Genomic DNA, 27586 nt, shown 5'->3' with positions numbered 1-27586 from the left:
TTAATTTTAAAAATATAATTAAAATTTTAAAATGTGTAAAATAAGTATTAAAGTTCATAGGATTTTTAAAGTGAATACGTGTTTTCATGTAAATTCAAATCCGATATCTTACGGTTTTTTTTTATTTATTATAAAAAATTCCTATTATTTATAATTTGGTTTTTTAAAAGTCTTGTTTGTTCGTTTACTAAGTTGTAAAGTGATGCATAAATGTATTGAACCTGAAGTGATAACTGTAATGTTTAAAAAATCGTACATATATGAAAAATCAGACTGTGTAAAAAGGGCTTTTAATTGTTGAATAACGGTTAAATTTAATATTATAGAAAAAATCATTCAAACGGTATTTTATCTAAGGTGATTAATACTAAAACATAAATAAAATACAAATAAATAGTTAAAAAAAAAGTGTCATCCTTATTTTAATAAGAAAGAAAACAATATCATCCATATTTAAATTAAAGGCAGAATTAAAAAAAAAATACTTTTGGCAGGCTTAAGTTTTTATATATTTTTAATTTATTTAATATTTATTCATGGATATTTAACATAACATAAAGCTACAACATTTGGCATATGGAATCACGAGACTTGTCTTATAAACTTTGTAGGTAGTGGCGTTAGTCTAGGATATATTTTACTGATCCCGAACGAAGGATCTGCCAAAGTTGATGACACTGCTGACGAAACCGAGCATCGAGGTGATCATAGAGTGGGCGTGCTTTGAGCTCTCCGTGGTTTCACCCTTATTACTTCTGCTGGGTCTGATCACTTCTTTTCGACTTTCCGACGGCGATTCTCCGCTGCCAAAAAGCCTATCAAACCTGAGGATGGGCTTCCTGAACCATTCTCCGCTGATCTCGTTGTTCCTTTCATCATCCTCATCCCGACCGAATCTATCGAAGGGCAAAGCGTTGACTTGAAAGAAAATCCAGTTAGTTGATAACAAGTATTATATCAGAGGTGATTCATTGACTTACTCGTCTGCATGATCAGACAGCCGATAAGGAAGAGCAGAACCATCTTGCTTTCTGAGGTCATTTTGAGTGTACTTTTGGCCAGCAAAACAGATTGATAACTGACTGAATCGAATGCCAGAGAGTTCGGATTTATAGACGCCGCCCCGACGGCGGATGTCATGGCATTCTACGTGATGGAATGGAAAGTAACAATGCGCACGTTTCACCAAAGTAATTGCTTTATTTTACGCTTGTACATTTTTGCCTAAGCTTAGAACTATATAGCCATAACCCTGAAAGTGCCACTGCAAATAGAACACAAATCGATTGCAGTCGGGTCTCTCGTCTAGCCCTTCATATCCGGACTTCGAGGTCTTGGTGTAAACCGATCGTAGGCACTATCCACTTCGGCATCGGCATCTCGTTCATCCGGAACCGGCGGTGTTTGTCGATAGCGCTCCTCGAGTTCCTGCCTCGAAAGTTCCGAACTGGGAATTCCTGCACTCCATCCGATCACTGCAAAATGTTTTTGATTTAGTTATATATTCCCAGAATATATATTAATTTTTATGTAACACTAACCGCAGATAACGAGCAGACATATCAGATAGAACTTTAGCGACGAGCTGCTCATGGCTGTGCCTGGAATGGATTCGATTGATGGGCATTAACTGACAACCGAGTTTCGGATGGGTCCACTTTTTATATATGCACATGGAGCCGGTCGGGAGCTCTCCGCTGATTGGCGCTGGAGGAGGAGGCCAATGGGCTGTGGCGCCGCAGCTGGAGATTATGCAAAGCACCCGCCGTCGAAGACCCAAAAATAACACAAAAAGCGCAAAGAAAAAAAAGCGCCAAAAAAAGATCGTATAAAAGGCTCGAGGCGTCGTTCTGTCTCAGTGAGTGGGAAAAAACGCTGGTGGCTATCGGTTGCCTCCTACCGGTCTTTGACGTAGTCGTTAGTCGTCGTCTTCGTCTGGCACGTGAACGGCCCGTTGCTTATTTATCGTTGATTGATTATTTATTGAAATGCTACCTAATTAATTTACACATTTGTCGTCGTCGTCGATCATCCAAGTCGTCACTCACTCATCCTCCAAAGAAGAGCCAAAGAAGAGCGTCCAGCGTTCGTAGGGCGGCTGGTCGCACAGCCAACCTTCCATGCCGCAATACTCGTTGCTGTAGTCGCTGAATTCTGTAAGTCGAAAGGGTTCCCCTTTATTATTATTAGTTCAATGGGGTATTATAAGACGAGAACAGCTTGGTAACAGACTTATTTGGAGCTCGGAGCTAGTGATTTATATTTGTACTTTTTACAAAAAGAACAAAAATCGTTGAAGATAACATGGGAAATATAAGTGTAATTTTTCGTTCACGATCGGAAAAATCTGCATTTAATATTTTTGATGCTATTAAAAAAGTGTTTATAGAATGTGGATACTTTTAGCTGGAAATATCTTAATCTTATATTTTTCCAATGGAACAATTTTAAATGTTTTAAAATTAGTTTACACATTAATTTATACTTACGTAATTTAGGATCGTGGCAGGCGGCCACTGCCAGGTGACAGCTTGACTTGAATTTTTTTATACAACTTTCATTTTCATCCAAACAACAAACGGCTTGCGATTCGCTTACATTTCCACAAATTGTCACCGAAGGGCATTTTGACTTTGGTGCTCCGCTGGCTATCAGATAGTAAACTTAAAAATAAAACTTTGATATTTTGTTACTTCATTTTAATTAAACTTACTTAAGCTGAAGAACACTATAAACAAAAGCCTCATGTCCAACTAAGTGCCTATTTCTTTTAATTTATTTCTAAGTTGTATTTTTGTATAACAAAATTAAACCATGTCATTACCAATTATGTGGAAATAATTTGTTAAGCGGATATCACTTTTGGATATAAATATATATTTTCAAACTACACTGAAAGCACTTGTCGCCCATATATTATAAGTTCTTTCATTCATCCTCATGACCAAAGAGAATGGTCCAGCGTTCGTATGACTTTTCGCAGAAATAGGGTTCCATTGAGCAATATACCTCGCTATAGTCGGTGAAATCTAAAATTAAATTAATTAACTTCAATGCGCACTTGAATCAAAATAGATTTACTAACTTTTTCCTTCATGACAGGCTGCTATATCCATATGGCACTTGGAGGGATATTTTCGAATACAACCCACCTCCTCATCTAATCCGCAAACAGCACTTGACTCATCCACTTTACCGCAATTTTTTTCTAAGGGGCAGGGCTTTGGCGGAATACTTGCTCCATAAATACAGGCTGTTTTCGGAAGAATCCTCTTTATAAAATAATTTATTTAATATTATATGAATTACTAACCCAAATATAATAGAAAAATCGTTGCTGCCTTCATCGTGATGTTCTTAAACCGTTCGCGGTTAAATGAAAAATCGCAATGCGGCAACCAATTAATATTGCCTTCCACAAAGAGAATTAGATAAAGCTTACAGTCTATCTTATCACAATGTTAAACAATAGAGAACAAACCATTGTGACGAATTTAGCCTTATTAAGAGATAAGATATAAGGCCATTCAAAAATCAAGCACTACAAATTGAATTAGAAGTGCCACTTAACTATTATTTCTTGAATTGATTTAAAAAACAAAGTTGCCCTTACCTTCTTTTAAACACTTTGAGATATTTGTTTATCTTTATATTTATTTATTTAACAACTATCCCTAACGATTTATTGCCTTATGGCCAAAAACAGTTTGGTTTGTGTCTCAACTAACAGCTAAGAAATATTTACTGCATACTTCCAAGGTTAGTCAATCTGGTAGATATAATGGAAGTCTTTTCACGAGGCTTTCGTCTGGCTGCGATACAACTTGGAATAAATGCCATTTTTGGCCAGAAGTTGCGCATGAGTTCCCTGCTCCATTATCTTTCCGGCTTGAATCACACAAATCACATTGGCATTTTGAATAGTGGACAGGCGATGGGCAATTACAATGCACGTTCGACCTGAACACGCCGAGTCTAGAGCTTGCTGAACCACCTAAAAAATTAAAAATAATTAATTTTAATTTTTTAAATAATATATAGAACATTAAAATATATAACTCACTCTTTCACTTTGGAAATCCAGTGCAGAGGTGGCTTCATCTAGCAGCAGGATCTTGGGATTCCTTACCATCGCCCGGGCAATAGCAATCCGTTGTTTTTGTCCGCCGGATAGTTGTGTTCCCTTGGAGCCCAATACAGTATCATATTGAGCGGGTAGGGACATGATGAACTCATGGGCATTGGCCATTTTGGCAGCCTCAATAATTTGCTGCATTGGCACTTGCCGTGTGGTGTCCCCATAGCCAATATTATCGGCAATGGACTTTTCGAAGAGCGAAGGTTCCTGGGACACGATTCCCAACCGACGACGCAGAGTCTTCAGCTCCATATCGTGGTGGATGCTCTCCTGATCGATAAGCTGAAAAAGGAAATATTATAAAATAAAAATGTATTGCTTTGTTACCACCAAGACTTACAATCTTTCCATCATCGGGATCGTAATACCGCATCAGTAGCTGAACGCAGGTGGACTTTCCAGATCCCGAGGCACCCACTAAGGCCACCGTCTGACCCTGTGTTATATCCAGATTAAAGTTTTGCAGGACTTTGATGTGTGGCCTCGAGGGATACGAAAAGTTGAGACCCCGATAGCTAACTCCCTGTTGGACGACATTCGTCTTGTAAGCAGCTCCGTTGCCATTCTGCTGGATCTCGAAGGATTCGGGTGATTGGATCTGTGGCTTGCGATCAATGATCTCGTACATGCGGTTTGCGGAGAGGAGGGCGGCATTAAAGGCAGGTGTAAATGCAAGAGATTGAGCCAGAATGAATAGGCCATACAACATAGTGTTGGATATTCTGAAAAAGAAAGAAATGTTAATATTTGGTAAAGGACATATTATTAAATTTACTCACTTCATAATGGTCTCAAATTTGATATTGCCATCGGCACACATGTGTCCACCATAGGTCAAGGTCACCGCATAGCCAAAGAACATGAGGGATTTACCCAGGGAGTTGACCAGCCCTCGCCACTTTAGACGACTGAGGATCTGCACTCGATATCGCTCCACCTCCTTATCGTATATCTTTATGAGTTCCTCCTCCCGACGAAGTCCTGCCACTGTTCGAATTTGTGTAATGGTCTCCGTGGCTATGCGACTCGTCTCCTCAAGAACGGCCTTCTCTTTCAGAGCTGATTTCTCCCCAAATCGCGCCTCAAATACAATCGAGGCTATCATGAAGGGCGAGGTGCTCAGGCAGATTAGAGCCAATTCCCAGGAGTAGGGAAATGCAATCGAAATACTGCAGATGAAGTTGGTGAATGCCTGAATGATGTTACTCAGGGGAAAACCAATAGCTCCCTGAACACTGGCCGCATCTCCAGAAAGTCGGGCAGAAAGGGCTCCAATGCTGTTCTCCTTGCGATCGAACCATCCCATCTCCTGGTGCATAATGCAACTGAATGTCTTGGAGCTGCAAGGTAAGAGGATTTTCAGGTAAAAATGTAAATTATAAATGATATCCCAACAACCCACCGCATTCGCATGGTTAGCCAGACTCCGGCTAAATTAAAGAAGAAAGTCTGGATGAAACAGACCACGCCAGCTGCAATTCCAATCACCAGGGAGATGATGGCCATACGTGCGCTCTGGTCAAGAACCTCCTCATCCGTGGGTTTGGCCAAGGAACCATATAGCTCCGCTAGGATAATGGAAAACACCGGCATGGTTACGCCATAGAGACCCGCACAAATGGCGCCAATGATGAGGAAACTCCATTCGGGTCGTGCCCAACCCAAAATGCGGAAGAAGGTGCGGAGATAATTTCCAGTTGGACCCGGTTTCTCTATCTCCTGATTCAGTGTGGGATTGGCCAGACCATTCAGGTTCTTCATCTGGAACTCGGCATTCTTCTCCAGCGACACGATGGAGTTACGCGTGCCCAGTTGGAACTGTTCGGCCTCATAGGACATCTTTCTCTCCTTGCTCTCGGCCACTTCTTCAAGTTCATTTAAAAGTTCCTCGGCGGAATCATCGTAGGAATGCACGGTGACCATTTTGTGATAGAATCCCTCCAGCTTCATCAGCTCCTCGTGGGTGCCCTGCTCCACGGCTTTGCCATTGTCAAAGTAAACAATCCGATGAGCGTGTCTGATGGCCGATAAGCGATGGGACACCACCAAGGTGGTTCTGCCCTTGCAGGCCTTGTCCAGAGCAGCCTGTACCAGCTTCTCGGAATGGTAATCCAATGCCGAGGTGGCCTCATCCAAAAGCAGAATTTTGGGTTGCTGGATCAGAGCTCTGGCGATGGCAATCCGCTGACGCTGACCTCCAGAAAGTTGCACTCCCTTCTCGCTGATGTCTGTATCGTAACCCTAAGAGTAAGGAAAATATTTATTTAAATTTTATTTTAAATATTTATTTTTTATTTTTATTTTAATTTTTTTTTTGAAATTTCAAAATCTTACCTTATGCAAGGCTATGATAAAGTCATGAGCATTGGCTGCCTTGGCAGACTCTTCGACTTCCTTTTGCGTGGCCTCCGGTTTTCCATGACGTATATTCTCCCCAATGGTTCCTTGGAAGAGCACCGGTTCCTGACCCACCACGGCAATATTGGAACGCAGCCAGTTGAGGTTATACTTCCGCACATCCTCACCATCTACTAAAACTTGTCCGAAAACTGGATCATAAAAGCGCTGCAACAGCTGTATGCAGGTGGATTTGCCGCAGCCAGAAGGACCCACCAAGGCCACCGTTTGACCTTCTTCCACGATCACATTAAGACCTCGCAGCACAATAACATCTTCGCGGGCGGGATAACGAAAGAAAACATCGCGAAACTCAACAGTTCCCTTCAGGCCGTTATTGAGAATTTTTCCCGCTTTCGAGAGGGGATCAATCAGGGAAGTCCGATCGATTACCTCCAAAATTGCCGCTGCCGATCCGCGAGCCATGGCGAAAGTCTCGAGAAATGGAGAGGTACGGGATATTTGATTGGCACTTACGATGATGCCCGAAATCACAATCATCACAACCGCCGGTGTGTATTCCCGTTCGTCGATGGGAATACTTGGATCCCGGTAGAAGAGGATCAAATTGGCTCCGTACCAAAAGGAACCCGCTCCAGTGATAAACAACATGGCCTTCATTACCGTGTCGCTTAGTCCCGAGAAGGCTCCTTTCCATTTTCCAGCTCTAAGAGCGGGTTTTAGGAGGGTATCATAACGCACGGACTCTGTTCGTTCTCCTCCAAACGCCACCACAGTCCGGATGGCTCCGATTACTTCTTCAACTACAGAACTGGCCCGCACATAAGAACTTTGCTCCTGACCCGTGAGTTTACCTTGGTACTGTAAAATAAATGGTGAAAATATCAGAATCTTAAAAGATTTTGTTTAAAAATAACACGCTGTTCTTAATTTTTAAGAAACAAATATTTTATTAGTAATACCCTGTGGAAAAAATAAATGACTTTCTTACTTTTAAAAATCTTTAAAATTAAATAATATTCCATAGTTAAAAACAAAAAGAAACCGACACATTTCTAGTTCTATTACGGGAAAATAAACTGAACAAAGTATTAAATAAAATAAAATATCTATATTTTTAAGCATTCTTTTTATCTTGTATAGTTTTTGAAAAGATAGAATTGTTTGTATATTTGAAATGTTTAGAATCGCTCTCTCACAACCATTCATGCGTAAAATTCGCGAAAATATATGTTTTCACTGAGGCTAAGGTAAGTACTGCATCTATTTTGGGAAAACTATTTTCAGACACAAGAAACAAATTATCAAGATCACTGAAAGCTTGTTAGCAAACACATTCGGTTCTTGAAAACGTTTTCTACGGATCACGGAAATGTAAAAATTTGAAAAGAATTTTTAATTGTAATGCATTTGCTTTACTTACATGGGCCACTGCCGAGTTGACCACTAATGTTAGGGGTATATAAAACACGATTGCCAGAGCCAATTTCCAGCCGTAAATAAAGGAGAGAACACAGCTGATTATGACTTCACACATAATTTCCACGTAGTGACCCAGATTCTCGGCTATGCCACTGCGTATTTTCTCCATGTTGCTAAGGGGAAATAGGGTTAATAAATATCTTCACATAGCTTTGAAGTTACTCACTCTGTAATGCGAACGGCAAAGTTTTGATCCTTGGCCATGTCATGCCAGCCGATCTCCTGTCTCAAGGTGGCCTTGAAAAATTCCCTGCGAATGCGGACTGTGAGTTTCAGAGCCAATCTGTTGAAGGCATCCACATAGTAAACTCCTGAGAAAAGCATCAGTAGGGTGTTCAGGGTCATGAGTATGCCGAAGGATACGCTATCCTTGCGCAGCTCCTGCATGTTCTCCTCGTAGGTGGCATTTGTGCTGGAAAAAGATGTAAAAAATTTTCATAAACTCGAGAACCAATTCAAGAACAGAATTATTGTAAAACTAAGTTGTAAACAAAAATTTCCGCTTTACTTTTTTGAGTGCTTTGTTTACAGCGACGTCCTTGAGCATTTGGCATTGTTTTAGCCTTCTTTGTTTTATCGCAAATGTTTTATTTAGTTTTCTCGGAACAATAAAGAAATTTGCGGACCGTGGAGCCAAAAAAGACGTCCGTTCGCTTTGAAAGAGAACGAATAATTGATTCATTCTCTCTCAAAACAACACTTTCTTTCAAAGTCTAAATTTAGGTTTCCTAATGGAATACATTCATGTAGGAAAAACGTCATGAACTTAGCATACATTCTTTTAAAATAAATGCATGTAATTGATTTATGTAAGTTCAGAAAAGTTGACTTGCGGAAGAGTAATTGGAATAAATTAGACTTCAATTTATAGTTGAGAAGGACGAACACTTAACTAGTTCACAACCTTGAGACTTAAAGTTTAATGTTTAATTATAATTAAATGTTTTATGTACAACCTGATACTTACAGTATCTTTCCGCCTCCAAAGAGGGACAAACCGATGGTGACCGAACTGGTTCCCTGGCCGAGAGTTCTGTCGATGAACATGGCCACCAGTTCGCTGTAGACCACAATGGCAATGGGATAGACCAGGGATTGGAGTAGTGCCGCCACGAAGGCGGACAGGAGCAGGACATAGTCCCATCCACCAATGTAACGAAAGAGCTGCGTGTAGCTAATCATTGGCTGGGCCTTCTCCTTGGACTTGCCCTTCTTCTGTTCCTCCGGCGCAGCCTCATCCTCGGGAACATCATCTTGGCGGCTCTCCGTCATCGTCATTACTGCGAACTATCGCCTATACACCAAACTCATTGACCGGCGGGGTCAATTAATAGTTAAGAAAGCGCGCTCCGAGCGAAACCAAAAATCGAAACGCCCGCAGTTCACTTGCACAAAGATGGTCTCGAATGGGTTCTTGGCTCTGGGTAATTAACTCCCTCTCCGACTCTCCGGAGATTGTAGTGCTACGCCAGATGCACTGCCGATGAGGCTGATCTGCCTGGGATCGTATTTAGCTTTAATTGTTTTGCATTCCGCGGTTCCACAAAATCGTTGTTGCCCGGTTTTCTTTTTATTTCGATGCCTTGGCTAGCCGGAGCGAAATGTTCCGCGTCTGTTCCGTTGGGACTGCAGAAAGCGACTGGCGGGTCTGGCGGCTATGGCGTCAGTTTTCAACAAATTCGGTTTCTATTAAAGTTCAAATAGACAGTTCTCTATCGTCTATCGCCCGAGAACCCCTTATGGTCTTTTATTAATATCAATTGAATTGATTTTACTCAAGGCTCACGATGACTGGTGGAAAATCATTGACCATCTTCCCAGCCAGCAAGGTGTGCTCCATCGCTTCATCGCGGAAATAGGTCAGCCAAGTACGCAAATTTGACGTAATTTGCATTCCAGACTGTTAAACTTATGATCTTCCCTGTTTAATTGAGATCTGTTATCATTTAACTGATACGCAAAATCAAGATTGCATGTCATTGACCATGAATACTACCAGCTGGCGTGTGGGTGGTTGGCGTTATAGACATGCCGCCAAGATTGCTCTCTTATCAGCCAGATAAGTTTTGTGGGTGGGATCTTACAACTTATACCTCTAATAATTATAAATTCAGCAAATAGAGTTGCCCAACGTATCCCTTTTGGATAACTTATCTCTAGCAATAATTATAACCATCATTTATGGATAAAAAGTTGTGTTTATTTATTTTTGTTTTGGTGACAAGTGTTTTTTAGTGAGATAAAAAATTGCAAAAAATGTTTTTGATTATATTCAATGATCCTTTTGGGTCTTGTGCAGCTTGGCATAGATTCCGCCCTGGGAAATGAGCTGCATGTGGTTGCCCTGCTCCACCACCTGACCATTTTGGATCACACAGATGACATCTGCATTCTGGACGGTTGACAGACGATGGGCTATGACGATGCAGGTTCGTCCGGAGCAGGCGGAATCCAAGGCCTGCTGGACCAACTGTTCGCTTTGCAAGTCCAGAGCTGAGGTGGCCTCATCCAAGAGCAGGATCTTCGGGTTTCTCACCAGAGCTCGGGCAATGGCGATACGTTGCTTTTGACCACCCGACAATTGAGTGCCTCTGGCTCCCATCCGAGTATCGTAGCCATTGGGCAGGGAAATGATGAAACTATGAGCATTGGCACTCTTGGCTGCGGCAATAATCTCCACCATGGAAACCGATCGACGATTGTCGCCATAGGCTATATTCTCAGCTATCGATCGTTCGAATAGAGTGGGTTCTTGGGAGACTATACCCAGTCTGGTTCTCACACCTTCGAGGGTCAGATCATGTTGAATGTCATCGTGATCTATGTGCTGGTTAAATACACAAAATAGGATTACCTTTTCAAGATTTAAGATCAGATAAATAACTTACTATACTTCCCTCATCGGGATCGTAGTAGCGCTGCAGCAGCTGTACACAAGTGGACTTTCCACACCCCGAATGACCCACCAAGGCCACCGTTTGACCCTTGAGAACCTCGAGATCCAAACCATTGAGAATCTTTGCGTCAGGTCGTGTGGGATATTTGAATTCAATACCGCGATAGCGTACGCCCTCGAAAAGATTTAACTGCTTGGCAAGAGTATTTTTGATAGTACCCATGGGCGATTGAATCTTTGGCTTGCGATCCAGGATCTGAAAGAGGCGATGACCCGCGACCAGAGCAGCGGAGAAGGCAGGGGTGAAGGCTAGGGACTGGGCCAGCATCATGGAGCCATACAGCAAGGTTTCTGAAACCCTAAAATTAAAGTTAATTTAAATTTTAAAAGTTTCTTAAAGAAGGGAGTATTTTTTTGCCATCCTTACTTGATAATATCCTGGAAAGGCAGCTGACCCTCGGACACCAAGACTCCTCCGTAGCAAAGAGCCACGGCATAGGCAAAGAATGCCGATGCCTGCATGGTGGAGTTGAGGACTCCTCGCCATCGCAGCTTTTGGCGGATGAGCACCTCCACTCGCTGGATCTCCTCGGTGTACTCCCGTATAACATCCGCCTCCCTTCTCAAGCCGGCAACAGTGCGTATGTTGGATATTGATTCGGTGGCAATCCGGCAAGCTTCCTCAATCACCTGCTTTTCCCTCACTATAGCCGTGGACATCATCCTGGAAAATGTTTAGGGTTTTACTAAAAGAAGAGCTACTCATACTCATTATCAACCCACTTGGCTTCCAGGATGACGGAACCCACTATAATAGGACAATTTGCCAAGCACAACAGGGCCAGTTTCCAGTTGTAGTACATGGCAACGCTGACACTCGATATAAAGTTGGACAGCGCCTGGATCATTCCACTCAGCGGATATCCGATGGCTCCTTGGACTCCAACTGCCTCGCCGGATAAGCGAGCGGATAGGGCGCCCACCGAGTTATTCTCATCGTCGAACCATCCAACCTCCTGACTCACCATCGCATTGAAGGTCATGGCTCGCATTCTGGTGGTCAGCCAAACGCCTGCGTAGTTGAACAAATAGGTTTGCAGGAAGCAGACCAATCCGGTCAAGAAGGCCAGGCCCAAGCAGGCCCAGGAAAGCACAGCCGTACGACTTAGGGCATCCTTCGGATCCTGTTCGGCCAGAGCTGCGTAGAATTCACCAAAGATGATGGAGAAGGCCGGATACAAACAGCCCACAGCTACGGCGCTTATGGTTCCCAAGATAAGGTAACACCATTCGGGTCGAGCCAGCTTAAGGATCCTTGAGAAAGTGCGGAAAAAGTTGGGTTTTTCTGGCGGAGCTTCGACTATCTTGGCATTTGTTTCCTTCACGAGTGCCTTTATAATGGGTTCGTCAAACTGAACGCTGTTCTTTTGACCTTTCTCAAAGTTCAGGGGACTGGTCTCAAAGGATTTCTCAAACAGAGCCAGGCTTTTTCCTAAAAATCATTTAAGAGATTACTGGAAATATTTAGAATACTAATAGTACTTACTTTTGGTATCCTCAATTTTCTCCTCCTTTTCCACCTCATCGGGCATGTTAATGTCGCCGGCACGAACCATATTGTAATAGGCGCCCTCAAGAGCCATTAGATCATCGTGGGAACCCTCCTCCAAAACTTTACCATCATGGACGAAGACGATCTTATCGGCACCGCGAATGGCTGACAATCGATGGGAGACCACGATGGTTGTACGTCCCTTACTGGCCAAGTCCAAGGCCTGTTGAACCTGCTTTTCGGATTGGTAGTCCAGTGCCGAAGTGGCCTCATCCAGCAGCAGGATTTTGGGGTTCTGAATCAAAGCTCTGGCGATGGCTATGCGTTGCTTTTGACCTCCGGAGAGTTGGGAGCCTCGCTCACCAATCATACTGCGATAGCTCTAGAAAATTTGAGATTGTGTTTTAATTTTTGTGGATTTTATATTATTTTTTGTTCTAACCTCTGGAAGATTTGTGATGAATTCGTGAGCTCCAGCCTGCGTGGCAGCTGCCTCGATCTCTTTTTGTGTGGCTCCTGGTTTTCCATAGCTTATGTTTTGGGCTGTAAATAAAATAAACTTATAAGTTTATAACTAAACACTCTTTAAAGACCCACCTATTGTGCCCAAAAACAGCACTGGCTCCTGACCCACCACTGCAATATTCGATCTTAGCCATTGGATATTGTACTTTCTTATGTCCAAATCGTCCAGGAGCACTGAACCGAAAACAGGATCGTAGAATCTCTGCAGCAACTGGACACAAGTGGACTTTCCACAGCCCGACGAACCGACCAAGGCCACCGTTTGACCCGCTCTTATCTTGATATTTAGACCCCTATGAACTATAATCTCCGGACGGGAGGGATATCGGAAGAAGACGTCCTGGAACTCGACATCGCCACGAAGACCGTAGTTCAAGAGCTTGCCATCTGTGGACAGCGGATCGATCTTGGAGGTCAGATCGATGACCTTGAACAGGCTGGTGGCACAACCACGCGCGGTGGCAAAGGACTCAAGGAATGGTGCCGTTCTGGCTATGTTATCCGCACCCACAATGATGCCAAAGAAGGCCTGAGAATGTTACAAATTTCATTACAATCAAATCACAAGTGAGTACTTTTATAAATCTTACAATCATCAGAATAGCGGGTGTATACTCCTTGTCTTCCTCATAGCGATCATCGATGATCAGATTGACGCCATACCAAAATGCTCCGGCACAGGATAGATACAGCATAGACTTCAAGACAGCATCACTCAAGCCCGAGAAGGCTCCTTTCCATTGACTGGCCTTTCGAGCGGGAACCAAGAAGTTCTCGTAGCGTTGAACCTCGGACTTTTCGCCTCCAAACGAGACCACCGTTCGTATGGCACCCAGAATTTCCTCAGCCAAATTACCAGCTCCTGCATAGGATTCTTGTTCTCGAGCCGTTAACTTCCCTTGAAACTAAAACAAAAACATATAATACAAATTTGAAAATGGATAATCTTATAATAATTAACTAACTAATTGTGATTTTCTCACCTTAGCCACATAGTAATTGAGCAGGATTACCAGAGGTATATACGAACTCACAGCCAAGGTGAGCTTCCAGCCGTAGCCGAATGAAATGGCAACGGTTATGATAAAGCCCACAATTAGGTATACAAAGTGACCCACTTTCTCTGAAATACCATCCCGAATCTTTTCTATATCACTGTGAAATAAACATAGATTTAGATGGCATCTTCTCCAGAAAGATAAATTACCTACTCAACCATGCTTTGAGTAAAATTTTGCTTGCTGGCCAGATCATGCCAAACGATATCCTGACGCATAACTGATGTGAAGAGCTTTATCCGCATCCTTGTGACTTGACGTAGGGCCACCATATTGAAGACATCCACCGAGAAAATGCCCGAGATGAACATTACCACCGAAGCAATGGTCAAGAGGATGCCATACGAAATGGAATCATCGTATAGGGCTTCGCTGTTTTCCTCCCGAGATGCATTCGTTCTGGGATTGTCATTATAAAGAATTAAAAAGCATTTAAAGCATACATGTTCAATTGTATAATAATAAAAATAACTGTTTTTTATTGATACAATATTCAAGAAAAATAATATGAGATTCTTCTTTAGTTTTTTGAGCACTTACAGTGTTTTACCACCTCCAAAAAGTGGCAGGGCATGGACCTTTGAGCTGGTGCCAAACTGCATGGCCCGATCTACCAGCATGGATGTAAACTCGCTGTAGATGATGACCACGGCGGGCAGGGTCAGTGCCTTGATGCAGCACATTATAAAGCCGAAGAACAGCCAGGCGATCTCCCCGTACGTGGAGAATCGGAAGAGTTTCAGGAAACTAATGGGCTCCGTGGGCTCCAGACCCTCCGCCGTGGGCGCCTCCTCCAGGGATTTGCCCTCGCTGGTCGTCGTAATGGAGGCCTCATCGCGCTCCATGATGATGGATAGTCGACACTGACGAAATGACAATTAAGTGGACTCTATTATTTAATGGGCCATCATCGATCCGTGGTCAAGATTTCTTCACTCAGAGCGGGCACAAACTCGAACCAGACCAGACAAAAGGTTAATTCAATTAAGCAACACTTTGCGTCCGCATGCAAGTTTGTTTCTTTGGCCACATAGTTCTCATTGACCCGCGGGGTTAACGAGTAATAGAATATATATTATTGGACACATTCCTGGGCAAATTGAAGCGTACGCTTTTAGGTCACTCGTCCGCAAACTGAAATCAGTTCCTTTCACTGGATCTTCGCCGTGGGATATTCACCTTTCTCAGAGACACTTTTTGATTTATCCTTCAATTTTTCGCACTTGTTGTTACAGATCGAAGATGAATATAGACCGCAGATTGTTACCGCTTGAGCGCCCAAGCGCGACTGACTTCCCATCCTCGATGAGCAGCCATTTAAATTTGCCGCTTACATATATCGCACCGTTGGGGTTCAAATTCTAATTGATCTTTCTCTTGGGGTAGGTTCGAAGAGTCTCGATTGATCAAAAGAAAGAGTGTCAGTGTCATAAATTACTCTCCAGCATCTCTTATATCAACCAAAATAGTTTTAAAGTCTTCTTTGTTAAGTGATTTATTTTATTTCAAAGTATAACTACAAGAAGTTGCCTCTTCATCTGTACAAAGGCCATAGATTCACATTGATTTCCTACATTTCACATACAGGGGATTTTAATTACAAAATATATACTTAGGCACTTATCTATCGGTACTTGTAAAGATACAAAATCTAGCTGGATAACAATCGCATATCACATACTGTGTTGGTTTACAAGTATTTACACTGCCTACACGAGATAGAGATTCTTCATAAAGTTATGCAAAGATTCAAACGCTTAACTAATATGGCAAGTGCCAAAACAATAAGTCAATTTCCTAATCAATATGCTAGTTATATACAATACTCTATACAGTTACAATCGGTTGGTAATATACTTTCTGTATTTACTAGAATTTTGTTGAGCTGAACTTATAAAGTAAGAAGTTTTGGGGTCTAATATCGTTTATATATAGATTACAATTTTCGGAATTCGAATTGATCAATATATTATTTAAAATTTACCAATTTGATTTCCGAAAAACGGAACGAAAATAATACACGGTATGAGATTTCCTGATCTGATACAAAAAGTGATTAAAAGGCTTCTAGGAGGAAATCCTTGAACTAATCAAACTTTTCTATGCTACTGATAATATCATTTTAGTGGTTCCGGGTGACCGCAAGGCCCTTGGGTCTTAAACCTAATTACGTGGCTCGAATTCCGATGGAATATATACCGATCTATTACGGATAAGATCTCAATGTCAGACGTACACCTCTCCGGTTTTTTGTTCCGGCTTGTGTTTCGCCAGCGTCGAGGGTGCCGAAGATCCTCCAGTTCCTCCTCCAGTCTCCAGACCGCCACTCCTCTGTGGCATTGGCATAGTGGCCGAGTTGTCCACCGTATCCGTGTGGCCAACTGATCTCACCGAGGATCGCTGCTGTGGATCCTGCAGATTGAGGCTCAAGTTGAAACTGTTGTTCCGCGAAATGTTTGCATTTCCATTGAGCGGTTTGACGGACAGCAGGGCCGTGGTGGTGATTCCACCATTTCCATTGCTGGAACCACTGTTGCTATATCCATCCTGGACATCGGCCCCAGTCAGTTCCACAATGGAGAGTGCGGATGGGGATCGCTGGATGGACAGGGACACCGGTATGGTGGTGATCACATCGTTGGTATCATAGCCACTGGCCGTTGTCGTGATCGTGGGCAACTGGGCGTTGGCCGTTATGGGCAAGATGCTCAGGGTTCCAGTGGGCATCGTTTCCCCACCGCTACTGGTTACGGTGAAGGGGAACGACAGAGTGGTGATGTTGGTGGCAGCAGGAATACCTAGAAATTAGAAGAGAAGATTAATACTTTAGTAAATTAAAATATATAATAATTTTAATTTTATGCTTTGAATATCCTTTAATTGGATTATCTTATCATCAGAACAATATTGAAGCTCTCAATTATATGTATTCAATTTATTCAATGATTTAGACTTAAGTTTATTTCAAAAAGGTTTTAAATCAATCATATTTAAGTATAACTTTTATATTCATTTAGTTTATTATCTAAAATTTGTTAAATTTACAAACATTTGTTGTATTGTAATTTATTCGTATTAGAGATTTTTGAGCTATATTTCTTTATTTAATAATCGTTTAAAAACAATTTTTTTATTAAAATAAGAACATTTCAGATCGGACTTAACATTTTTTTAAATTAAAAAAAAATAAATTTTTTCAAAATAATGTTTGTTTCAAGGACATTATAAGCATGCTATTTTCAGGATAATTTTACTTACTGTTCGCTGCGAAGCCCTCCTTCATGCTGGCTGCCAGGGCGGCGGTGGCCGGGTGTCCTGGAATCAGAGTGTTATTGGACGATGAGCTATCCATCTCTTTGATGGGCGAGAGCAGCAGCGTGCCCAGCACCTGGCCGCTCTCCTGGTGCAGAAGGGTGTCGGGTGCGTAGGAGGAGGGGTACATGCCCGGTGGTGGTGCGCTGGTGGTGCTCATCTGGTGAGGTGGTGCCATTAGGACCGAGCTCGAGGCTACACAAGGAGTAGGAGGAGTTGTGCGAGTTGTTCAGAAAGTTGCAGTTAGATTGCAGTGCACGAAATGTGGATTCTCACTCACCTGGATTCGTCTGGCCATCCTTGGTTACCTCGGGCGTGGGAATCCGCGGTCTGGTCGTCTTGGCCACATTCACATTTAAGCCATTCAACTTGGAGTCTGTAAATTAAAAGTAATTTAATATCGGAAGCATACTTTTAGGGGTTCGTAATAATAGACGATTTAGTTTGGGTAAGTGAATAAAAGATAAAACGTTTCAATGCAAAATATATTGTTATATTTTTTAAAATTAAAACCAAATATTTTTCATTTACTCACTCTGCTTAATAAGTTGGCGTTGTGCTCTGATCGACTTGCGGTGCACAAATTTCCCGTAGAGACTCGATTTACTTGGCTGCGATCCCGCCTGCTGTTGCTGATGCGCCTGCTGCAGTTGCTGCTGCTGCAGAATGGTCAGTGGCAAGCCGGACTCGGGACTAGAATACACGGAGTTGAGGCGGTTCCTGTTGAAGGGCATTCCGCCGGAGGAATAGGCCGTGGACTGACTCCTCATCGAACCCATTCGAGAGAGCTGACGTACCAGCCAGTTGTTCTTTCGCCGCTCCACCATCGGGGTGTCCACGCTCTCCTGTTTGTCGTAAAATATTATATCAGTATATATCCTTCATCATTTACCACTTAGGGTGATAGTTTTAATACACAACTAATTTTAAAAAGCCCTTTAAAAACCTCAAATGACATACAAACTTCGGTATATTTGATAGCCCTTTAAGTTGAAGTTATTTTCCATAAATAAATTATACTTATAGCAATCATACTTTTCAAAACGCCTGCCAAATGTAAACAATTTTATAGTTAAAACAATAAAACAGTGACAGCCAATGGCTATGAATGCGAATGTTAAGTGAATCTAATACTTTAGTGTTCGTGGAAATGAAGTATAATTTATATTTCCGCTTCTGCTTCAAAATTTGATTTGCGATTTAGAAATAGTGACTCATTCATAAAGAGAAACAATTGAAAATTTTAATTTTTTTAGAGGATTGGCCATTTTTTAAAAAATGTATAATTATTAATTTAATGTTTATATTTAAGAATTAAGAATGAATAAAGACCTCAAAATATGTCTCAAAATCCTCGGAAATTTTTTTTTTATATTTTCATATACTCACATAATCCGCGTAGACATCGTCGCTAAGCATCCGCTTGCCGCCACCGGGCATTATGTTGGCGTACATGGCGTCCTCCTTCTTGACCTTGTACTTCTCGGCGGATCCCTTGGGCTCGTCCTTCCGGTAATGCTCGGAGGCCACCGTGTAGGGCAGATCCTTGGGCACCACGCACTCCCAGTACTGGTCCCTCAGCAGCTCGGGGTGCTCCTCGTGCATCTCGTCCACGATCATGTAGGCAGCCTGAAAGCGGGTTTATCAAAAGTGGATCAGTCGAGGGCTGTTCAAAATCGGAACGTGTTCGCCATTCGCGATTTTCGGGCTATTTTGAGGAGGCACTAAACCCAATTACGTCACAACAATTGAGTTGTGGCCACTGTCCCACATCGAAACAAAAGAAAAAGTGAAATTGTTTACAAGTTTTTAATTATTCCACAACAAAAACCAGCGCACAGCCCACAACAGAAATTTGCAAATAATAAAATAAAAATATAAAAAAACACTCATTTGCTTAATCATTTTGCCGCGCTCTGTTTTCAATTTGCCATTTACGAGCCACCGAGCCAAGAGTCACGTCTGTTCGTGTGGAGTGCAGTGGAAATGGGCCAGAAAAGCTGGCAGAGGTGTTGGCATTAACCCCCTGCTGATAACCGGGCTCAAAAGCGGGCATTTGTGTGCTCTCGACCGCTTGGGATGCATTTCCGAAATCGAGCAAACCCAGTGGTGACCATAAAAACACACACGAAAACAGTCAATGATAAAGCTCTACAAAAGAGGTTTCAATGTTTTCAGTTCGTATGTTTTTTTTTCGTCGTTTTTCTCAGTTTTTGAACAAAAACCTGTTTTCAATTTACTTTTGCTGCTGCTGCTGCTAACTTTTGTAAATAATTGCAAGCGACGGCAGGCCCCAAACACAGATACAAACATACACACACTGCACACATGCAAAGCGAGCTCCAAGCACACACCAACATCGAGTTCCAAAACCCAAGTCCAAAACTTCAATCAGCATCAGCAGCCAAACGGATATAGTCGAATCGAGATGCCCTAATATAATTTTAAATTATGTGCTTCTTTTTTTGGGATTTTGGATTTTACCAGAAATATTCGGGTTTCGAGTTCTGGAAACTAATTTACTTTTTAATTTGAAACCTAAACTGTTAGTAAAGCTAAAAAGTATTCTTGAAAAAAATACTTAACTAAACTTTTAATGTTTTAGAAACATTTGAAAACTTTCCATTAATTATCTTGAACAATAATCTTGCAATATTTCCTGGAATGAGTTGAAAAGATTTTTACAATCAAGAAGAATTATCCCACAATTCAAGACCTTTTTAAATTATGGTAAATCAAGTTTTTCTATATGAATAAATATTTATTTTAATGTAAAATGTATCTTTCTATATTCGATCCTAAACTAAGTCGCAGTAACTAATCTCTGTTAAATTCTAGTTTTATTCAATAGAGAATGAGTGTTATTACATACACTCGCACCTTTTAAAAAAGTTTTTGATTCTTTTTAGGGCACTCAACTATTCGTTATGCCAAAAACCATACTCTCCTCCTGAGTCTTTTGTTTGGCTATGTAGAGAATGCATGTTATTTTTAGCACGTGGCAGACAGACATGTTCTTTTCCTTTCAGCAGCAATCCAAGAAGTAGCTGACTCAAGCGATTATCGCCTCAAGAGCGCAAAAATCTTAACTTACTTAGCACGCTAACCCAATTAGCGAATTCAGATTTTAGCAGTCATAATACTTGGAAACCTATGAAATTATAATTATGGATATTACCCCTCTGACCAGATACGTATAAGTATCTTGCGGATGTGTGCGCGGCTCAAGGTTTGAGATAAACGCTGGGAAGTTCTGCTTTGAAGTGTTTCGAGAGACAGAGACCATCTGTTCCGATCATTGTTCCTAATTCAATTTGGAAATCAGTGAATTTATTTACCACATGCTAAATGAAATTAATTGGGAGTTATACAGGTTTTTGGTGAAATTCAAAGGGGGGATTTTTTTTTCGCATCTCTATCGAAAGATTATTGTTTTATGGTTGTATACATCGCAGAAATGATTGCCACCGCTTATTAAAAATGTTTAACGGATGGCTGGAGTATAGACAATGTGCCACATCGAATTACGTAAAGATCGTGCGAATTATCTGCACTTGTGACTCACCTTGATGTGCCGGTCAATCAGCCAGTTGAGCTCGATATCATCGTCATCTTCGCCAAAGGGATTGATTAGCACCTCGGCCACTTTCAGCCAGCCCACGTAGAAGACAAACTGCAAAGATTAATTGAAAGCTATATTAGCGATATGATCGGATAATTGCATCATAAACAAAAAGAGGATAGACAATTTCAGCAGAACTTGGGAATAATATGAAGGCACGCCAGGGAAAGCCATCCCGCAATTCCATTCACTTTTTGTGGCTTCAAATTATACGGTACGGGCATTAACAGTTAATAATGATAGCTAAACACTTGTCACAGATTTATATCGCGGAGAAACACAAAACACAAACCAGACCAGAGCCCGGCAAAATGCCAATTTATTACGGGGAACGTGACCGCGAATCGTTTACATAAGGCACTTGAAATCTGTACCCAGCTGAGGAGAACCGCAGAAACCAAAACGGAAAACAGCGAAAACACAACTGTTGTAACTGGCCATATCATGATATAGCCATTATATAGTATAAGGTATACAATATATATATAGAGCATCGGCTGGGCATATCGCTAACAAGGTATAGCCATTACATTCGACCACTCAGTTTGGCGGAGAACAGCAAAAACAATTGTGAATAACAAATAACCGCAACAAGTTTTTAAACTTTTACAAAACGTCGAGACGTGCAAATTTGACTCTGATTTATGGTAAATAAGGCGGAACGTGCAAATTAAGATAACTTCTAAAACGTCTTAAATCAAGCGAGAAAAATGACTTCATTAAATGCGTAGCAAATTGGTTTACCTGCAGTACGGTGAAGAGGGGAAAGAACAGATCGGGATCTTCGCGACCGTTTCTATCCAGGACATTGGGCAACATTTGTCGGCCCAAGAGGGCAGCTATGAAATAGGTGTACAGCACCAGGGTTACCACCTGAAAATTAGAATTACAGTGCATAAGATATTAATTTCACTGATTTATATCATAATCAATTTAAATATTTTTCGCAATGATTTTCATAAACTACCGTTTTTACAGATGTTTACCTTTACTATTCTATTTTTATTTATCAATGATATCTAATATTCTTTAAAATATTTCCAGGACTCACCTGAGTGTAGACCAGAGGAACACAGACCGTGTCGTATCCAATAAGACCACCCAAACGTCGACGTATATCCGAAAGTTCCACCAGTATAGTTTGGACAATATGATCCGAGGCGATTAGGCCATCCTTTCTGGCTCGATTTATGATGTTGGTGGCCCAGACCAGGGGCATCCAGTACTTGGACATGGGACTCTTCTGGTTCAGAGCCTCGAAGATTTTCATCTCGGACTCGTGCATCAGACCCGCATCCACAAGATGTTGGGTGGTGGGAAAGCGACGTTTTACTCGAAGGGAAATTCGCTGCAGGGTGATCACATAGGCCAAGACCATATAGCGCATGATATTACGACGCATAAGGCGACCCGTTTCGTTCTATGAATTCAGGTGTTAAATATAGTTAATGGTTTTAAACTATTTAAATATATTCTTACATTCACACCGCCATTTGAATTGGGTATAGCAGCACTTATAAACAGGGCCAACGTATCTGGCCAGGGCAGAAGGCGATATTGCTCCCACCAACGTTTCACCACCAGATTTACATAGAAGCCCAGCACAAAGGACATGGGTATACTTTCACTCTGCTGCCCGAAGTAAAGGCGAATTTTCTTAAAAATGCTGTCAAAAAATAGTATTAATTAACCAAAAGCTTTTCTGGGTAACTTTTACTTACGCCTGCTGACTTTCTGTCAGACCAAATCTGTAGATAACATTTATAGTGTAGTATAAACAGAGATACGCAACTAATTCGCGCCAGATCAATTTGTAAACGCTTCCTCGCCATCTATTAAAAAGGGGAAGGGATTGGAATTAAATAACTTAAAAGGTAGTCAAGGAATTTACGACTTAGTCGATCTCTGCCGACTTTGAACTGTAACTAACTGGTTTTGTTTTATTGAAAATGATTTCCTCATTCAGATCTTTAATCTTGCCCCCTCTTGGTTGCTCATCGTAGATGAGATTATTTTTCGTGCTTAATGGGTCGCCTGTTTTGCAAGATTGTTTTTTTATAGGGGTATTCCAATCTTGCATGTCAGTTCCAATGAATTCTAATGTCCCCAAGTGTGATTTGATACATTATAAAAAATATATGTATAATGATTGGCATAACCGCTTTGAAACTGGTACTACTATACAGGTGGGGTCTTTGTTCTGTTTGTTTTGATCAAGGTTTCGCTTGCCGTCTTCTTAACAAAATTTGGTTTGGTGTGGCATTAACCTATGTTCAAGATTATTAGTCCGAAGTAATTTTAACTATTGGAACTCGAGGCTATCGTCAAATAAACAATATGTTTTAAATAATTTTACATTTTTCTAGCCATAAAATTAACTTGCGCAAGTTTTCAATTAGTGAATCCATTACAGAATGTTTGCCTTATCAACTAAACTTTCGGAGCGTCGGTGTTATAGCCACCAATTTTTTCTTCTTTCTGGTTTGAATGGCAAAAACTGGAACTGTGCAACAGTAACTGGAACTGGAATTGCTATTCTAACTGCCCAGTTACGAGTGACTGCACTTGGGCAACAATTAAAGCGAACTGGGGTTAAAAATAAACACACTCTAAAAACAAAATAACCTGAAACCAGATGTGGCCGAGGGGAGCTGTCAATATGGAGTCTGAATAGAGAAGTTCGGAGTATTGGATGTTAATTGCGTTGGTAAACACTCGAACAGGTGAATGAGTAATGCGGAAAAATCCCCGGAATCGGTACCACTTGGGTGGTGACCCAGATTGTCTAGACTCTGTAGTACTCTGAAGTAAAATCGTATTAAACTTAGGAATATTTAAATATTAAATAAATTTTTCAGCTTTGAAAAATGTAATACTTTTAAAAGGGGTATTTCTTATAGATAATACTCACTTCCAGAGGATCTTCCAGAAGCAGCCGAAGCTGCTTCCATTTGGCACTTCACCAGCATATGAGACCGTCATTGTTTGTTGACGTCCCTCCTTTTTGACTTAGTTTTTTTTGTTAGCCGATCTTGTTTTGTTTACTTAATCACAAACAATTGGGATTTATTGTTATTTTTGCCGGCGCTAGGCCGCTGCCAATACGGAGAAGGCCGAATTGTAGTTGTTGCTTGATTTCGTACGCGAATTTTGTTAATTGTTTTTGTTGTCGCGTCATTGAAAAAGCGTCGCCGTCGGCTGCTTTCCCTCTCACTCACACCCCCGCCGCTCAGGCTGCGACTCCCTGTCTTTCTCGCTCTCTCCAAGCCTCAGTTTTTTAAGCTTTCCTAAAAAATAACAACGAAAAAATATACAGTCTTACTACTTAAGAAGATTAAGTTAAGTATAAATCGTTTAAATATATTTTTTATTTTATTGCATTTTTAAAACATTTTTTGACTAAGATTCTTTTTTTTCAAAATCTTTCACATATTTCTAAAAATGTTTTTTTAATTTATAGGCAATTTTATTAATAGTAATGTATAAATTAAATAAATTCCAAAATAATAATAATTTTTAAAATTAATATTATTAAACTGATCTAATAAATCAATTTATAGAAGCTTGACTGTATCCAAAACAATAGGGGGCAGGAGGTGGGCGGTCACATGCGCCCAGTAAAACTGTAAAGACTAATACGCATGCAATCCATGCAAATATACTGGAGGGCTCGAAAGCTCAACTTAAATTCCGGCACGTATCGAACAGTTTTTCTGTGGTGTTTCTGTTGTTGCTGCTGTTTTCCATTTTGTTATTTTGAATTTATTGTAAATTTAAATGGCTATGCACTTTCAGTTCGGGTGAAAAGCGGTGTTTAGCGCTGAGAACAGAGCTATGGCCATATTTAAATTTGTCACTATTTCAGTGTATATATAATAATATACAATTTGTAAGGTATTTTTTATTTCACTTCACTTTATTACGATCACCTTGTACACACAATTATTATGGGTTCCCTTTTGGGGCCTTTTGCTTTTTTTTTTAAGCACTTAAAGATCATTTTGCGGCCAGGATTTCCCCAAAACTGTAGACGCTCCTCAATGGCAAGGTATCCGGACGACTTGATGTCGGGATTTTTGGATTGTTGTTTACTTTTTTTTCCTCAGAAAACCTTGGGTTGGGCAAAAATTCGGCAGTTTCTCTGTGTATTTTTTGCGGGTGCTTAATTTGCGCCGTCAGCGCCACGAGTCTTTATCGTTTCCCGTTTTCTGTTGATTCGGAGTCTTGATTAATTCCGTTTATGTTGCGTTTCTCCGACGCTATTTTGATTAATCGAACGATTGGCGATCACAGATTTTTTAAAAAGTGTTTTTTAACTTACAGCCCCCAAATACAAATGCGAAGATTTGAAACCTGTTGTATTTGCTCCTTAGCGCTAGTCGGACCTGCAAATATTTGCATAAGCCATAACCAGACGGGGGCAACAGAACGGGTTCTTTATAGGGGGCTCCGAGTTATACAGATTCCAGGGCCCAGGGGACTCCGGCAATTTTCACTTTAGCGCGTTAATTTCGTTTACAAACATAGCAGGTGATCTTCAGGAATGTAAGAGCCAACCGGTTGTGAGACGGGGGTCTAGGCCAAGTTAAGTCACGATGGCTTTTGATTACACGGCTGGAGAAACCACCCACTGCCACTGGGCAACCACTAAGAACTTGCCGATTGTTTAGCAGTTGAGAAACAATTAAAGATAGTCGTGCCTCGCAGATTAGTTATTTATACTGGCTGACGGCTGAAAGTTTCGCAATCTACATGTTCTTTAGAGACAAATAGTAGTCATTGACCCTGCCGGGAGATTTAATCTCAACTGTCCAGCTCTGTGGCAATATATTTTGTGAACAAATAGCCTGTCAGCCTGCGCTGGAGATACGAGGGGCTGCAGCTTCTAGAATAAACACATTGCGTATACGCGATATGAAGTAAGGCAAACGCAAAAGAGCCGACATTGATTGGTGACGAATTTGGGCCAAATATTTTTCACTTTCTTCTGACGTATTTGAACACCGCAATTTGATTACCAAATGAGTCAAGGCATTGGCACTTGAATTCACCTGCCACTTGCACTTTTCCCGTCGTCGCCAGTCGTTCCCAGAATTAACCACTTGAAAGGTGGGAGTTTTTGGGCCTCATTAGCACACAATAAAGCAGATATATCTAGGCATTAAGCCGATTTCTGTTAGCATTGTTAGCGTTCTCCATAAACTCATTAAGTATTATTGAAGCGGATTAAACAGCACTTTTGAGCAGAAATTAACGTGTTTGTAAAGGTATTAAAGATTTATCACCATTGATCTTTTCACGAGGATTTTCAATATATAAAGCTGTTCATTAATCTACATTGATTTATGGCTAGCACTCATATGATGGCTTACAACTTTAATTTATTTGCTAATATATCAAATACTTTGCATTTATCATTCGTGTGCGGATTATACAACCAAGCACCATCAATTACTTTATTACTCCTCTCTTTATAGTTTTTTCTCCACATATACCTATATATATCTTTCTAATTGCTCTTCACTCATTAAGCTTGTTCAATTGAAAAATTGCATCCGAATTTGGCGTGGCCGCACATTCAGTCAATAGAATGCCGACTGAACACCTAAGCGGATCGGATCGGGGCGAAAAAACATAAATAAAAGTAAACTTGACCAGTTGGGAGCTCTGAGCTGGGAGCTTAGTTTACGGAGCCGCCTAGGCCATTTAAAGCTGGAGACACGCGCTGGCGTGCGACGCGTTTACGATTTCAGATACACAGATACAGATACGGATACTCAAGCCACTGGATTCGTGTATCTAATGGTTCGAGCTGGCCATCCAGATCATATGAGTATGGTTTTTTATTCAGTATCTACTTTTAATGGGGGAGTCCCTTTACTTTCGTTACACTTTACACACTTGGATTAAAACTTTTATTTTAGGTACATAAAAAACAGCAGCAGCAACGGAAAACTACATTCAACTCAAATCGTCTGTTTTTGTGTACAAAATTTCAGTCGTTTTGTGTAATATTCGAATGCTGGCTTCAATGGGGTTCCGCACGATCAACTGGCGAGTGTTTCAGCTCGGCTCAGTTCAGTTTAGCTCAGTTAATTTTGCTCCACGTACCGACTGCGCGACGACGGGTTTATCGCTGGACACTTCAAGCTGGAGCTGCAACTGCGATTGCGATGCCGACCGCCGAGCAACCTGACCGCTCGACAAACACAACCAAACTGCGCTCCAGAGTTGGTCGCGAGCGGCTCTTAACTCACTTTTTTCCAGCCCGCACGAAAAAAGTTTAGTTGGCAACAGGTAGACGAGGCGACAGCGAGCGGATCCCACAAAATACTGGGTGCAAGCGTAGTGGTGACCTCAAAGGTGTAGATATAGGCTAAAGGGGGCTTTCAAATTGAATACCTCAAGTTCGACTTCTAACAAAATTTTATAATTTATAGTTAGCATAATATCTAAAATTCCTAAAATACTATTCAAAAGTTTTATTGACGGACTTCGTAGATATAAAATGCGAGTTTTTAGATTTTGGAATAGGAACAATACAATTTATTTTTGTGCGTGTCTATTTTCATTAAATCGATATTTCTTTTATTTAGTGGTTTAGGATAACTATTTGTTGTAATTGTTATTAAATCGAAAGGTT

The 27586-nt window shown here is 41.1% G+C and overlaps 6 protein-coding genes and 1 long non-coding RNA gene across 9 annotated transcripts; 1 reads left to right on the top strand and 6 right to left on the bottom strand.

Moving 5' to 3' along the window:
* Positions 1–501: 501 nt before the first annotated feature.
* Positions 502–1106, bottom strand: LOC108066518 (uncharacterized). Its single transcript, XM_017155053.3, has 2 exons — positions 981–1106; positions 502–918 (listed from the first exon to the last, which is right to left on the bottom strand). Exons 1-2 carry the CDS (start codon positions 1039–1041, stop codon positions 638–640), a joined length of 342 nt encoding a protein of 113 aa, XP_017010542.2. The 5' UTR covers positions 1042–1106; the 3' UTR covers positions 502–637.
* A 78-nt stretch (positions 1107–1184) lies between these two features.
* Positions 1185–1810, bottom strand: LOC108066553 (BG642312). Its single transcript, XM_017155118.3, is given in 3 exon segments — positions 1185–1475; positions 1542–1605; positions 1607–1810. Coding segments are annotated over 3 exon segments (303 nt in total). The 5' UTR covers positions 1676–1810; the 3' UTR covers positions 1185–1305.
* A 1087-nt stretch (positions 1811–2897) lies between these two features.
* On the bottom strand, positions 2898–3473 carry LOC108066552 (uncharacterized). The gene is made up of 3 exons (XM_017155117.3): positions 3314–3473; positions 3086–3253; positions 2898–3029 (listed from the first exon to the last, which is right to left on the bottom strand). Exons 1-3 carry the CDS (start codon positions 3345–3347, stop codon positions 2929–2931), a joined length of 303 nt encoding a protein of 100 aa, XP_017010606.2. The 5' UTR covers positions 3348–3473; the 3' UTR covers positions 2898–2928.
* Positions 3474–3634: 161 nt separating this feature from the next.
* On the bottom strand, positions 3635–9624 carry LOC123003469 (multidrug resistance protein homolog 65). The gene is made up of 9 exons (XM_044396052.2): positions 8946–9624; positions 8145–8390; positions 7920–8091; positions 6473–7357; positions 5541–6379; positions 4918–5478; positions 4479–4860; positions 4064–4420; positions 3635–3994 (listed from the first exon to the last, which is right to left on the bottom strand). Exons 1-9 carry the CDS (start codon positions 9254–9256, stop codon positions 3794–3796), a joined length of 3954 nt encoding a protein of 1317 aa, XP_044251987.2. The 5' UTR covers positions 9257–9624; the 3' UTR covers positions 3635–3793.
* A 544-nt stretch (positions 9625–10168) lies between these two features.
* Positions 10169–15321, bottom strand: Mdr65 (Multi drug resistance 65). The gene is made up of 12 exons (XM_017155006.3): positions 15189–15321; positions 14550–14872; positions 14163–14408; positions 13935–14106; positions 13542–13856; positions 13024–13480; positions 12869–12969; positions 12421–12808; positions 11658–12366; positions 11302–11598; positions 10867–11233; positions 10169–10805 (listed from the first exon to the last, which is right to left on the bottom strand). Exons 2-12 carry the CDS (start codon positions 14852–14854, stop codon positions 10251–10253), a joined length of 3912 nt encoding a protein of 1303 aa, XP_017010495.2. The 5' UTR covers positions 14855–14872; positions 15189–15321; the 3' UTR covers positions 10169–10250.
* A 167-nt stretch (positions 15322–15488) lies between these two features.
* On the bottom strand, positions 15489–27195 carry Best2 (bestrophin 2). Of its 3 annotated transcripts, XM_017155159.3 has the most exons (12): positions 27055–27195; positions 23855–24230; positions 22665–22775; positions 22423–22609; positions 21995–22363; positions 21688–21816; positions 20887–20994; positions 18711–18950; positions 17857–18166; positions 17602–17697; positions 17268–17516; positions 15489–16807 (listed from the first exon to the last, which is right to left on the bottom strand). In XM_017155159.3, the coding sequence occupies exons 2-12, from the start codon at positions 23923–23925 to the stop codon at positions 16236–16238; spliced, it is 2442 nt and encodes an 813-aa protein (XP_017010648.2). In that variant the 5' UTR covers positions 23926–24230; positions 27055–27195; the 3' UTR covers positions 15489–16235. The 3 variants fall into 3 exon arrangements, with proteins under 3 accessions (XP_017010648.2, XP_070072030.1, XP_070072031.1); XM_070215929.1 differs by lacking the exons at positions 21688–21816; positions 21995–22363; positions 22423–22609; ... (1 more) ...; positions 23855–24230; positions 27055–27195 and adding an exon at positions 21318–21404; XM_070215930.1 differs by lacking the exons at positions 21688–21816; positions 21995–22363; positions 22423–22609; ... (1 more) ...; positions 23855–24230; positions 27055–27195 and adding an exon at positions 21068–21145.
* Positions 21426–22427, top strand: LOC138913200 (uncharacterized). The gene is made up of 2 exons (XR_011418854.1): positions 21426–21590; positions 21988–22427. It is a non-coding gene; the product is annotated as an uncharacterized lncRNA (long non-coding RNA).
* Positions 27196–27586: the final 391 nt, after the last annotated feature.

This window comes from Drosophila takahashii, chromosome 3L (assembly GCF_030179915.1).
Source record: "Drosophila takahashii strain IR98-3 E-12201 chromosome 3L, DtakHiC1v2, whole genome shotgun sequence".
Lineage (NCBI taxonomy): Eukaryota > Metazoa > Arthropoda > Insecta > Diptera > Drosophilidae > Drosophila > Drosophila takahashii.
The sequence above is the reverse complement of the archived record's forward strand: the minus strand, read 5'-3'. Positions and strand labels throughout refer to the sequence as shown.

Coding starts and splice junctions, on each gene's coding strand:
- LOC108066552 (XM_017155117.3), bottom strand. CDS start 3,347: ATGAAGGCAGCAACGATTTTTCTATTATATTTGG. Junction 3,254..3,313: donor GATTTTTCTATTATATTTGG/GTTAGTAATTCA, acceptor TTCCGAAAACAG/CCTGTATTTATGGAGCAAGT. Junction 3,030..3,085: donor AGCCTGTCATGAAGGAAAAA/GTTAGTAAATCT, acceptor ATTTAATTTTAG/ATTTCACCGACTATAGCGAG.
- LOC108066518 (XM_017155053.3), bottom strand. CDS start 1,041: ATGACCTCAGAAAGCAAGATGGTTCTGCTCTTCCTTATCGGCTGTCTG. Junction 919..980: donor CTGTCTGATCATGCAGACGA/GTAAGTCAATGA, acceptor TTTTCTTTCAAG/TCAACGCTTTGCCCTTCGAT.
- LOC123003469 (XM_044396052.2), bottom strand. CDS start 9,256: ATGACGATGACGGAGAGCCGCCAAGATGATGTTCCCGAGGATGAGGCT. Junction 8,391..8,945: donor TTTGGAGGCGGAAAGATACT/GTAAGTATCAGG, acceptor ATCTTTTTCCAG/CACAAATGCCACCTACGAGG. Junction 7,358..7,919: donor TCAACTCGGCAGTGGCCCAT/GTAAGTAAAGCA, acceptor TTTATTTTACAG/TACCAAGGTAAACTCACGGG.
- Mdr65 (XM_017155006.3), bottom strand. CDS start 14,854: ATGGAGCGCGATGAGGCCTCCATTACGACGACCAGCGAGGGCAAATCC. Junction 14,409..14,549: donor TTTGGAGGTGGTAAAACACT/GTAAGTGCTCAA, acceptor TGACAATCCCAG/AACGAATGCATCTCGGGAGG. Junction 10,806..10,866: donor ATCCCGATGAGGGAAGTATA/GTAAGTTATTTA, acceptor GTATTTAACCAG/CACATAGATCACGATGACAT.
- Best2 (XM_017155159.3), bottom strand. CDS start 23,925: ATGACGGTCTCATATGCTGGTGAAGTGCCAAATGGAAGCAGCTTCGGC. Junction 21,817..21,994: donor TTCCTCTGGTCTACACTCAG/GTGAGTCCTGGA, acceptor TCTAATTTTCAG/GTGGTAACCCTGGTGCTGTA. Junction 20,995..21,687: donor CCCTCTTCACCGTACTGCAG/GTAAACCAATTT, acceptor TAATCTTTGCAG/TTTGTCTTCTACGTGGGCTG.